Source organism: Thalassophryne amazonica, chromosome 4 (assembly GCF_902500255.1).
Source record: "Thalassophryne amazonica chromosome 4, fThaAma1.1, whole genome shotgun sequence".
NCBI lineage: Eukaryota > Metazoa > Chordata > Actinopteri > Batrachoidiformes > Batrachoididae > Thalassophryne > Thalassophryne amazonica.
In genome coordinates, this window is record NC_047106.1 from 2,827,176 (window position 1) to 2,840,855 (window position 13,680).

Below are 13,680 nucleotides of genomic sequence, written 5' to 3' on the forward strand. Positions count from 1 at the left end.
TCGGGTGAATAAAAAGTCTGTGGGTCACAGAGCTTTCTCTTATCGTGCCCCTGTTCTGTGGAATGATCTCCCTGCATCAATAAAACAATCAGATTCTGTGAAGACTTTCAAGTCCAGACTTAAGATGCACTTAGTTTCCCTTTCGTATGGCTAGCATACTGGTACAGTTTTGTTTTACGCTTTTTACTCTTAATTCATTTATTAGTAAATGGGGCGTGCTGCGGCCTCAACTTTACCTAAATTCTGGGTGTTTTAGTGAAGCTTAGGGCTAGTGGCCGGTGATCACCTTAGTATTTCTCTGTTTTTCTTGTTGTTTAATGCTGACAAATTATACAGTTTTTTTGTCTTTCTGATGCCTGATTCTGTTTTTTCTCTCTGTTTAAGGTGCAGCTCCATCCAGAGATGGGAGTTGTATTTGTGTTGGCGATCCTCCTGTCCTGTGCACCAACAGCATTTATTGTATATTTGTCCGTGAATTGTTCTGTGAATTGTTCTGTAATTTATGTCTGTATCATGGCCCAAGCAGAGGGTCACCCCTTTGAGTCTGGTCTGCTTGAGGTTTCTTCCTCAGAGGGAGTTTTTCCTTACCACTGTTGCTCTGGGGGTTGGTAAGGTTAGACCTTACCTGTGTGACGGGCCTTGGGGCAACTCTGTTGTGATTTGGCGCTATATAAAGGAAAACAAATTAAAATTGAAATAAAGTATTTTGTTATCATGTACAATGTTTGGCAAAATTCTGTCCTAGGTCTTTTGGATCCTTTGGATCTATGAAGCTTAAATATGAAAAAGTATCGGCATCGATATCGGCGATACTGGGCCTGTATTTACTTGGTATCGGCTCAATACCAAAATTCCCTGTATCACCCACCTCTATCTAAGATAGCATCACACCACGCAAGGTGTAATACTTCTAATTTTGAACAACGTCATTTCCGTTCTTGACCTCTCGCCTTATGCTTGAGGTCACGCAGGTAATCATTGAACCAAGGTGACTGTGTTTTGGGGGAGCGCGGTTTTAACACAATTTTTTAACTTTTAACAGTCAAGAACCTCGCGCTTCCCCCGACAGCGCTTTATTTTGAAATGTTTTGGAGGAAGTGGTTTTGTGTAATGTGTCTGACGTCACAGTGCTGCTGTTCCGAGCGGGAAGGTTCGTGGACAGAGAAACTTGTTGTGATTGTGGGCGGAGTTTGTTTCAGCGTTTTGGTTTAATACTCTTGTTAATTTGTTTTAATACTCTTATGTTTTTATGGGATTGTTGAGTTAACGCTGTTTAAAGTGTTATTTAGCTGGTAAAGTGACGACGTTCCGGTGTTCAGGTACAGTCACGCAGCTTTATTAACGCTTATACACCTACATTTAAATAAAACACGTTGACGTTTGTCACACGTGTTTTCTATTCAGTGTGTGTTTTTTTTTTAAGTCATTGCTGGTTATAGATAAGGATTGACTTTGGCTGATCGTCGTCACGCGCCACCACCTTTTTCCAGGGATTCGTCCGGACCCTGATCCAGGACTTGAAATTCTCCCCCGGTGCATATGAACGGTTTTTGTACGTCTGTCCTTCTTGTACCCGGTCAGTCTGGGACTATATGCTGATACTGCGCTTTGCTGCGTCCACAACACCACAAAACCGCCCTGGGTCCTGGATGGCAACCACCCAGGCAGACAGCCGGCCCTTTCCTCATCACAAAATAACCATCTTTAAGCCTCAGCCAGGTGAAACGGTGCATGAGAGAGTGACGACACGAGGAGTCGGAGTAAAGGTCACGTGACTCATGGTGCCATCTTGGGTTCAAAATACTGTTGGCTGTTAAAGTGTCTGCATGTAAATCCAGATATTTTATTTATGTATTCGTTGAAAATGCTGGGTTGTTGTGCATTTGGAGACACAAATAGACACAACAAGGGCTTCAAGATGTACTGATTACCTTTCAGATCCAAACAGAAGAAACATTTAGGAAAATAAAGTCAGTCATGTGGGATGGAAGCGACTTCATCATCAAAGCTTTGAGACAGTGCCCAATTTACAGTTGTGGAGGTCCAGGGGCAAAGTGAGGTGTGGAGGCCCCTACAGTACGCGCGACCTAACATAACACATTAGTAACAGAACTCGAAAATGAAATTTTGCTTAAAAACATTTTATTATATACAAACAATTCTGCCTACCGCTTTGGTCACTTTTGCCAGTTCAATTATACATCTTACGTGGTCGCGTGAAGTCTCATGCTCTGCCAGCTTTGTGCTGGCATGCTTCCTATCTGCAAACCCATAGAATGTGAGTGATGTTTTTGCTGCATTCATAATTCTACATGCAAAGCAGTAGACTTTTCCCATACTAGGTGAAAAACAAAGCCATGTACGATGCACAGTTTCCCTGTTTTGGTTGCACCTTTCGAACATTCCAGGTGTACACTTGCGAGTGACAATACCAGATTGCTGTCTTGCTGAATACATCTCCAGTGTTTCTTTCTCACAGTGCTGCAATTCAGCCGATCCTTTACTTATCCAGTATTTGATACTGGCTTCAGACAGCTGTTGTGGCCATTTCCCTATGTCATTATGTATGTCATTGGAAGGGTGCGAAGGCACTGACGGAAAATCAGCATTCTCTGTGTCTGAATCTGGCACCTCTGGTGCTGGTGGTACATGCATGGATTCTTCACTATCTTTACTGTCTGGCATATCTGTTGGCAATTGTGTTGGTTCTTCCACAGTTGTTTGCTCTGATGATGTGGCCATGGATGAAGGCTTAGATGAAGTGCCCAGGAAATCTGTCATTTTTGACATTTTTGATAATAGTTCTGATTCCCTTTTCTTCTTCTCTTTGGCCAGCTTTCTCTTTGTAGCCCCACTTTGAAAAGTCCTGACACCCTTGTGTCTGTCTTGCTGCTGGCTTCCACTCATGCTGAAAAAAGGAAATGGGAATTATTGATTTTTGGACAAAATTACATTTGGACAAAATTGTTTACCAGTTGGCGTAGTAATAGAACATTGGGGAATACCGACTTCCAGTTGAGATTACAACCCCTGGCAAAAATGATGGAATCACCGGCCTCGGAGGATGTTCATTCAGTTGTTTAATTTTGTAGAAAAAAAGCAGATCACAGACATGACACAAAACTAAAGTCATTTCAAATGGCAACTTTCTGGCTTTAAGAAACACTATAAGAAATCAAGAAAAAAAATTGTGGCAGTCAGTAACGGTTACTTTTTTAGACCAAGCAGAGGGAAAAAGGTATGGACTCACTCAATTCTGAGGAATAAATTATGGAATCACCCTGTAAATTTTCATCCCCAAAACTAACACCTGCATCAGATCAGATCTGCTCATTAGTCTGCATCTAAAAAGGAGTGATCACACCTTGGAGAGCTGTAGCACCAAGTGGACTGACATGAATCATGGCTTCAACACGAGAGATGTCAATTGAAACAAAGGAGAGGATTATCAAACTCTTAAGAGGGTAAATCATCACGCAATGTTGCAAAAGATGTTGGTTGTTCACAGTCAGCTGTGTCTAAACTCTGGACAAAATACAAACAACATGGGAAGGTTAAAGGCAAACATACTGGTAGACCAAGGAAGACATCAAAGCGTCAAGACAGAAAACTTAAAGTAATATGTCTCAAAAATTGAAAATGCACAACAAAACAAATGAGGAACGAATGGGAGAAAACTGGAGTCAACGTCTGTGACCGAACTGTAAGAAACCACCTAAAGGAAATGGGATTTACATACAGAAAAGCTAAACGAAAGCCATCATTAACACCTAAACAGAAAAAAAACAAGGTTACAATGGGCTAAGGAAAAGCAATCGTGGACTGTGGATGCCTGGATGAAAGTCATATTCAGTGATGAATCTCGAATCTGCATTGGGCAAGGTGATGATGCTGGAACTTTTGTTTGGTGCCGTTCCAGTGAGATTTATAAAGATGACTGCCTGAAGAGAACATGTAAATTTCCGCAGTCATTGATGATATGGGGCTGCATGTCAGGTAAAGCCACTGGGGAGATGGCTGTCATTACATCATCAATAAATGCACAAGTTTACGTTGATATTTTGGACACTTTTCTTATCCTATCAATTGAAAGGATGTTTGGGGATGATGAAATCATTTTTCAAGATGATAATGCATCTTGCCATAGAGCAAAAACTGTGAAAACATTCCTTGCAAAAAGACACATAGGGTCAATGTCATGGCCTGCAAATAGTCCGGATCTTAATCCAATTGAAAATCTTTGGTGGAAGTTGAAGAAAATGGTCCATGACAAGGCTCCAACCTGCAAAGCTGATCTGGCAACAGCAATCAGAGAAAGTTGGAGCCAGATTGATGAAGAGTACTGTTTGTCACTCATTAAGTCCATGCCTCAGAGACTGCAAGCTGTTATAAAAGCCAGAGGTGGTGCAACAAAATACTAGTGATGTGTTGGAGCGTTCTTTTGTTTTTCATGATTCCATAATTTTTTCCTCAGAATTGAGTGATTCCATATTTTTTTCCTCTGCTTGGTCTAAAAAAGTAACCGTTACTGACTGCCACAATTTTTTTTCTTGATTTCTTATAGTGTTTCTTAAAGCCAGAAAGTTGCCATTTGAAATGACTTTAGTTTTGTGTCATGTCTGTGATCTGCTTTTTTTCTACAAAATTAAACAACTGAATGAACATCCTCCGAGGCCGGTGATTCCATAATTTTTGCCAGGGGTTGTATACTCGATGAATAAGACCAGAAGCTATTACTGTTTTGAAGCTATTACGGTGAAACTGTTACATTTGGTGTAACTTGTAAGAGGCAATATTGCGAATTGGTAAAGTCATCGACACAGTCGACGACACCGATTCGACCGTTTGTCATAGTAATAATTTTTTGTGGAGGCCTCTGGCATACGTCCGTGTCCACGTGCAGATGTATCAAAAGTGACTTGAGCGTGGAAATGTGCGGTGCGTCAGGCAAAAATCCTGGCTGGCGTACGCACGTTTCTACAGCTATTGTTCCTTTGCTGCCACATAGAGGTGATGCTGGAACCGTGAATAGTGTGAAAACATGAAGTCATCAGAGTGATGTGCACATCAGAGACACACTGATGAACATTTAACACACCCATGAGTTTGCAGTTATATGGATGGATATAAAAGCACGCGCACAGTGATGCATAAAATGGCGATAACAGTGGCTGCATTAGTGTTGTCAGAGGACCTTGCAAATGGTGCAATCCGACATGAGTGTGTCTTCGGAGAGGATTTACGTCCAAATGTATATAATTGGCTCATAACCTGATTTTGTTTACCAAGGCCGCTGTTACTGGAGTTGTGCACAGAACTGCTGCCGGCCCAGAGTGCAGTACAGCAAGGAGCCAGGGGTTGTCTGTGCCCACACAGGTGCTGACCATGTTGGGCTTCCTGGCATCAGGGGCATTCCATTGTGAGCTGGCTGATCAGTCAGGAGTGTGCCAGTCAACCTTGGGCTGAGCTGCAATCATCCAAATGTCATTGGGTACATTCCAACATTGAAGCGCATTTTGGAGCGAGAGCCGGTTCCCAAATGTAATCGGAGCTGTTAACTGCACACAATCCAGTGTTTTTACTAAATTATGAATGAATGATTTTTTTTTATTTTTTATTTTTTGGCACACAGACTCAACAACAATAACAAAAAACTGATACACAAGACAATTCCACAGTGACATGTGTGACCAAAAGGGGGTGAGTAGAAGCAAAGCTTATAAATGCCCACCCCTTATATACATACAAACATACATACTCAGTACCAACCCCCAGAGCAAGCACACAGGCAACAGTGATAAGGAACAACTCCCTCTGATGTATTGAGGAAGAAACCTCAAGCAGATCAGACTCTAAGGCAGACCTGGGCAAACTGCGGTCCGGGGGCTACATGCGGCCCTTTGCATGTCTCTGTCCGGCCCTCATGAGGTCTGTGATTATTATTACATATATTAAAAATGTCAAGCTTGTGTGTTGCAAATCATTAGATAGGTTTATTTAGGTATATTTAAATATTTACATATTATTACAATAATAAAAATTACCTATAAAAGCTATTAAATAGGTAATTTTTTGTAAAATTTGTAATGGGAGACAGCCGAGTTATCGATGGTGTGGCCCTCGGACATAATTCAGGTTCCCTATGTGGCCCCTTGTAAAAATTAATTGCCCACCACTGCTCTAAGGGGTGACCCACCATAGTGAAGCATCAGCTTATTTATTCCAACCCTTTCTCCCCCACTACCAATTATTACCTATGCCCCAAATATGTGTATATATACACATCTACACATACACAAATACTATCAGTTATGAAGTTGTTCACCAATGAATATGGCTTTATACACCCTGAAGAAAACCATACATGTACGAGGTCTGTTAGAAAAGTATCCAACCTTTTTATTTTTTTCAAAAACCTGATGGATTTGAATCACGTGTGCTTGCATGAGCCAACCTTGAACCTTCGTGTGCATGCGTGATTTTTTTCACACCTGTCGATTGCGTCATTTGCTTGTAAGCAGCCTTTGTGTGACGATGGGTGGAGTCTCTCGTCGTTTATTTCTTTGCAAGGAAAATGGCGGCAACGACTGGAGCAGCGTGACTGCATCAAATTTTGCCAGAAACTGGGCGACAGCCAGGTGGAAACCATTCGGATTTTTCAGACGTCTTTCGGTGACGATCCTCTGGGTGTCACACAGATTAAGGAGTGGTACAACCGGTTTAAAGACGTCCGCACAACGGTGGAGAGCGCGCCGCGCTCTGGTCGGCCATCAACACGCTGAAATGACCAGATCATTTCAAAGTGAACGCTGTGATGATGTGGGACTGTCGAGTGACTATCCAAGAAATATTTACAAGATAGAAAAACAAAGTGCACACAACTAAACAATGATCAACCAAACACCCTAACCCTCAACACCCTTCCTCCTCCTTATACCTAGAAAAAACCATGTACCTATACCGCTGCTTAAAGTGGTTCATGCTTGGACATTGCTTGAGCTCCACCCTCAATCTGTTCCACATCCTCACTCCACAAACAGAAATACAAAAACCTTTTAATGTTGTACGTGCCCACTGATGTGTTAAGTTAAACTCCCCCCTCAGATTATAATCTCCTACTCTATTAAAGAACATGTTTTTAATATTTCTAGGAAGTAAATTGTTTATTGCTTTATTCATGATTTGTACTGATTGAAAATGAACCAGATCAGTAAATTTTAAAATTTTTGATTTTAAGAATAGTAAATTTGTGTGGTCTCTATAACCAGTATTATGAATTATTCTTATAGCTCTTTTCTGCAGTATGAATAATGGTTGTGTTGTACATTTATAATTATTGCCCCAGACATAGTGTAAATATGGTAAGATCAGTGAGCAATAGACAATGCGGAGTGAGTTGTGGTCTAGAATGTATTTAACTTTGTTCAGAACTGAAATGCTTCTTGACAGTTTGCTCTGTATATGTTTTATATGAGACTTCCAGTTTATTTTATCATCAATTATCACCCCAAGAAACTTAGTTTCATATACTCTTTCAATATCCACCCCTGTACTTGTATGTATTTATTACAATTGCCAAATAACATATATTTTGTTTTACTTAAGTTTAATGATAATTTGTTTCTGTCAAACCACATTTTCAGCTTTCCCATTTCTGTCGTGATGTTCCTTAGTAGTTTCTGCAAATCCCCCCCCCCCCCCCCCCCCAGAACAAAAAATACTTGTGTCATCTGCAAATAATACTAATTTTAATATCTTGGACACATTAAAAATATCATTTATGTAAAGTAAAAAGCGTTTCAGACCCAATACTGACCCCTGTGGGACACCACAAGCAATGTCCAAGCATGATGATGTATATTCCCCCAACTTCACAAATTGTTTTCTGTTACTCAAATAACTTCTCACCCAGTGCACCACTAATCCCCTGATCCCATACCGTTCAAGTTTATTGATTAATATATCATGATTGTGTCGAAAGCTTTTTTAAGATCTTTGAATATTCCAACTGAATGTAATTTATGATCTATGGCATTTGTGATCTCCTCAACTGATTCTATTAATGCCAGTGATGTTGAACTATTTGCTCTAAATCCATTTTGACGGTCAATAAGTAATTTATGTTTGTTTATAAATTTATCTAATCTATTGAATCATTTTTCTAATATTTTGGAAAATTTTGGAAGCAAAGAAACAGGCCTGTAATTTGTGAAGTGGTGTCTATCCCCAGTCTTATACAGCGGTACAACTTTGGCTAATTTCATTTCATTGGGAAATTTGCCGGTTTGAAATGACAAAATACAAATATATGTTAATGGTTCTGAAATCCCTTCAATGACCTGTTTTACAACTATCATGTCAATTTCATTTAAATCAGTAGATGTTTTGTATTTGCAGTTAACAAAATCTATTTTCTTTTTCTTCTACTGCTGTGAGGAACATTGAACAGGGATTCCTCTCTATAAGATTATCATTCCAGTCCTCAGATAACAATGAATCAGGAAATTTTTTTCTGCCAAGTTAGGTCTAACATTTACAAATTTGCCAGAATTTCGTCGAGGCCGACTGATAGTCCTTCTCCATGGCCTCTCCGAACTCCTCCCAGACCCAAGTTTTTGCCTCTACGACCGCACAGGCTGCGGCACGCTTGGCCTGCCGGTACCTGTCAGCTGCCTCCGGGGTCCCACCTACCAACAAAGACAAGTAGGACTCCTTCAGCTTGACGGCATCCCTTACGTCCGGCGTCCACCACCGGGTTCGGGGATTGCCGCCATGACAGCCACCAGAGACCTTGTGACCACAGCTGCAGGCGGCCGCATCGACAATGGAGGTGGAGAACATGGTCCACTCGGACTCCATGTTTCCAACCTCCCCCGGGATCTGGGAGAAGCTCTCCCGGAGGTGGGAGTTGAAGACCTCGCTGACAGAGGGTTCCTCCAGTCATTCCCAGCAGACCCTCACGATACGTTTGGGCCTGCCAGGTCTGACCAGCTTCTTCCCCTCCCAGCGGATCCAACTCACCACCAGGTGGTGATCAGTCGACAGCTCAGCCCCTCTCTTTACCTGAGTGTCTGAGACACGTGGCCGAAGGTCAGATGATACGACTACAAAGTCAATCATCGACCTCCGGCTCAGGGTGTCCTGGTGCCATGTGCACTTATGGACACCCTTGTGCTCAAACATGGTGTTCATGATGGACAAACTGTGACTAGCACAGAAGTCCAACAACTGAACACCACTCAGGTTGAGATCGGGGAGGCTGTGCTTCCCAATCACGCCCTTCCAGGTCTCACTGTCGTTGCCCACGTGGGTGTTGAAGTCCCCCAGGAGAACAATGGAGTCCCCCGTTGGAGCACTATCTAGTACCCCTCCCAGAGACTCCAAGAAGGTTGGGTACTCTGCACTGCTGCTTGGTCCATAGGCCGAGACAACAGTGAGAGACCTGTCCCGAACCCGAAGGCATAGGGACATGACCCTCTCATTCACCGGGGTGAACTCCAACACATGGCGACTGAGCTGGGAGCAATAAGCAATGCTACTCCAGCTCACCGCCTCTCCCCGTGAGCAACGCCAGAAGAGTGGAGCATCCAGCCCTTCTCCAGGAGTTGGGTACTAGAGCCCAAGCTGTGCGTGGAGGTGAGCCCGACTATCTCTAGTCGGTACCTCTCAACCTCCCGCACAAGCTCAGGCTCCTTCCCCCCCCCAGTGAGCTGACGTTCCACGTCCACCAGCCGGAGGCTGTTAGCACGGACCGGGCCGCCGGGCCACCCACCCTCGACTGCCACCCAGTCCTCTCTGCACCTGACCCCCATGGCCCCCTCTGCAGGTGGTGAACCCACAGGAGGGCGGGCCCACATCTCTCTTTCGGGTTGAGCCCGGTCAGGCCCCGTGGGCTAAGGCCCGACCACCAGGTGCTCGCGCGTGAGCCCCGACCCCAGGCCTGGCACCAGGGTGGGGCCCCGGCTCCGCCATACCGGGCAACGTCTCGGTCCTTGATTTTGTGTCGGTGATGGGAGCTTTTGAGCTTTGGAACCACAGAATCTCATCTCTGCTGTTTGCGGATGATGTGGTCCTGTTGGTTTTGTCAAACCAGGACCTTCAGTGTGCACTGGAGCGGTTTGCAGCTGACTGTGAAGCGTCCGGGATGAAGATCAGCACCTCCAAATCCGAGGATATGGTTCTCGGCCAGAAAAAGGTGCCTTGCCCTCTTCAGGTCGGTGGGGTTTCCTTGCCTCAGGTGGAGGAGTTTAAGTATCTCTGGGTCTTGTTCACGAGTGAGGGACGGATGGAGCGTGAGATTGATAGACAGATCGGCGCAGCGTCTGCAGTGATGCGGTCGCTGTATCGGACCGTCGTGGTGAAGAGAGAGCTGAGCAGGGGGGCAAATCTGTCGATTTACCAATCGATCTACGTTCCGACCCTCACCTATGGTCATGAGATTTGGCTCATGACCGAAAGAACAAGATCGCGAGTACAAGCGGCCGAGATGAGTTTCCCTCCGCAGGGTGGCTGGGTGCTCCCGTAGAGATAGGGTGAGGAGCTCTGTCACTCGGGAGGAGTTCGGAGTCGAGCCGCTGCTACTCCACGTCGAAAGGAGCCAGCCGAGGTGGCTCGGGCATCTTTTCCAGATGCCCCCTGGACGCCTCACTGGAGAGGTGTTCCGGGCACGTCTCATTGGGAGGAGGCCCCGGGGAAGACCCAGGACACGCTGGAGGGACTACGTCTCTCAGCTGGCTTGGGAACGCCTCGGGGTTCCCCCGGAGGAGCTGGGGGAGGTGTGTGTGCATCGGGAGGTCTGGGAGGTTTTGCTTGAGCTGCTGCCCCCGCGACCCGACCTAGGATAAGCGGAAGAAAACGGATGGATGGATCTTACTATAGTATTCCTTACTATATACCCTTATAATATTAGTTAACTTATTTTTATATTTCTTATATCTATTTTCTGGCTCCTTAGTCCTTAGTTTTATGAATTCTTTATATAGTGATGCATTTTGTAATCCTTTTGTCATCCATGGTCGATCTTTGGATTTTTGTTTTCTACCGTATTGTTTTGTTGGACATTTTTTCTCATATAGTGATGTAAATATTTTTAAAAAAGCTCCATATGCTCTATCACCTTCACTGTATACCTCTTCCTAGTTTTGCACCCATAAATCAAACTTCAGTGTATTCATCTTTTCCTCTGTCCGCTCTCACCTGTATTTTAGTTTTTCCTGTGGCTGTTTCCTCCAGTGGTTACTATTATAAACAATGAAAACTGGTAAGTGCTCACTGATGTCATTGATTAGTAATCCACTCACTGTATTGTTTTCAATATCATTGGTGAATATATTATTTATTAAGGTGGCACAATGGGATGTAATTCTACTTGGCCTAGTGATTTTTGGATATAAACTCATGCTGTACATGGTATTGATAAATCCATCTGTTATTTTATGCTTGTTTGGATTAAGCAGATCAATATTTAAGTCACCACAAATGAAGACAACTTTTTGATTGGTTTTTGAGAATGTTTCTCCCATCCAGTCAGTGAATGCTTCAACACTAGTGGTGCTCTATATATACAGCTGACTATTACATTTTTATTTTTTCCTTCACATATTTCAATAGTTATACATTCTAATAATTTATCAATCACAGTTATCATATTTTCTACTACTTTATAATCCATGTTCTTATTCACATACATTATTAGCAATTAATGTTCATAGTGAAGGTATTACACGTATTGTGGACAATAAGGTAAATGTTGTGATGCCCTTTTGTTGGACTATGGTAAATGGACTGCATTTATATAGCGCTTTCCCATCTGCATCAGATGCTCAAAGCACTTTACAATTATGCCTCACATTCACCCCGATGTCAGGGTGCTGCCATACAAGGCGCTTACTACACACCGGGAGCAATAGGGGATTAAAGGCCTTGCCCAAGGGCCCTTAGTAATTTTCCAGTCAGGCGGGGATTTGAACCCATGATCTTCTGGACTCAAGCCCAACACCTTAACCACTAGACCATCACCTCCCCTATCCCCTACCATCACTATGAGGGATCAGTCAATTAATCAATCGGTCAGTCAGTCAAACAACTTTATCAGTGATGTTAATGACTGTCTGGGCCTCTGTACTAGGATGTGCATTATCTCATACTTGGATTTAACATTTAGGAAAAGTCAACTGTTAACTGAAACAAGTCCACCAACTTTACTGTGATTTTTTTTCTTCTTTTTTTTTTCTTTCTCTCTTTGTGAGCAGAACCATTCGTGCAAACAAACATGGCTGCATCATCCGCCGTGGAGTACACCATCGGAGGGGTAAAGATCCACTTCCCCTGCAAGGCTTACCCATCTCAGCTGGCCATGATGAACTCGGTGAGGAGCCCCCATCACTGCCTCGCTGTGAACATGCTAACCATTAGTTAGTCCAGACTTGCACATTATGAAGATGTCAGTTCTGATTGGTTCTGATCTGTCTGGGATAAAGAAATGGCTGTTGATCAGGTTGCGGTGATACTATATTTTTTACAGAATCATTGGATGTTTTGTTACCTCATGGTGTTGATAATGTCAATCCTGATGAGACACTTCATCATCTCTGCAGTGACGTTCAAGTCTCTGGGTCTTCAGCCTTTGAGATTCACAGAGCACATTGTAACACCTATGCTGTTAGGCAAAGGGAATGGGTTAGGACCAGTTCTAGATTCGTAATGGAGTGGTGTGCAATTCAAAGATAGAGCCAAAGACAGGAACTTTTAAATCTAAAGGGGGCATTCATTTGTGTATTGATTTCTTCAGTTACAATATGCTCCACTATAACTTTTTGGAGTTTCGGTGGATTGACATCAAACGCTTTTTGAGTTGGAGTTTGTGGAAGACTCCTAACATTAGCTTGGACTGAATGGCAGACAGAGTCACAAAATTGTTGCAATGGACTGGTAAAAGTGTGTGAATCAGGGGTTTGGTTTGTGTCTGAGTCACCATGGTCATCTGGACTATCATGTCCGTCAGTGTCAACAGCTCTAGTAATAGAGTTAAGCTCTTCTCTCAGTACATCTGTGAAGTCTTTACCTGTCAGCTTTGCAATATCTCTCAGTTCAGTTAAGTAAGTCTGTGTAGCAGTCTTGCTAACTACAGGGGAGTAGACAGTACTTAGGGCTTCTACAAGGTAAAGTATATCAGGTTAATTTTTAGGTGAGAATCTATAAGGTAGCAATGGTAAAAGTTCCTGTACAGATGCACCTGAGGTGTACTCAACAAAGATCTACTTCCCTACCTCTGGGTTTGGAGGGTCTATGGGCACAATCTTGATGGACCCATACTGTTTAAGGTAGTCAAAGAGCTCTTCATCAAAGCTAGTGCCTGTTATACCACTCACAATGAGTGAGTTTGGTATTTTAACATTACTCTGTTGCACGGCTTCCATGTTTACTGTTTGTTAACTATGTCTAGGCTCACAAGAATTTGTGAACCACTCCTGGCCAGCTCACCAAATTTATGTAACACCTATGCTGTTAGGCAAAGGGAATGGGTTAGGACCAGTTCTAGATTGGTAATGGAGTGGTGTGCAATTCAAAGATAGAGCCAAAGACAGGAACTTTTAAATAGAAAAGCCGGTAAAATTTAATACAAACAATGACATACACACGATTAATATTAACTTAAAATGAAAAGGTTTCCTTTATAAA

The 13,680-nt window shown here is 43.1% G+C and overlaps 1 protein-coding gene across 1 annotated transcript in view; it reads left to right on the top strand.

Annotated features, from left to right (window-relative positions):
* The first annotated feature begins 1,104 nt into the window (after positions 1-1,104).
* Positions 1,105-13,680, top strand: part of brip1 (BRCA1 interacting protein C-terminal helicase 1) — a 148,360-nt gene continuing 135,784 nt past the window's right edge. The window contains 2 exon segments of the mRNA XM_034168974.1: positions 1,105-1,179; positions 12,252-12,367. Coding sequence (XP_034024865.1) covers positions 12,272-12,367 — 96 coding nt within the window. The 5' untranslated portion in view covers positions 1,105-1,179; positions 12,252-12,271.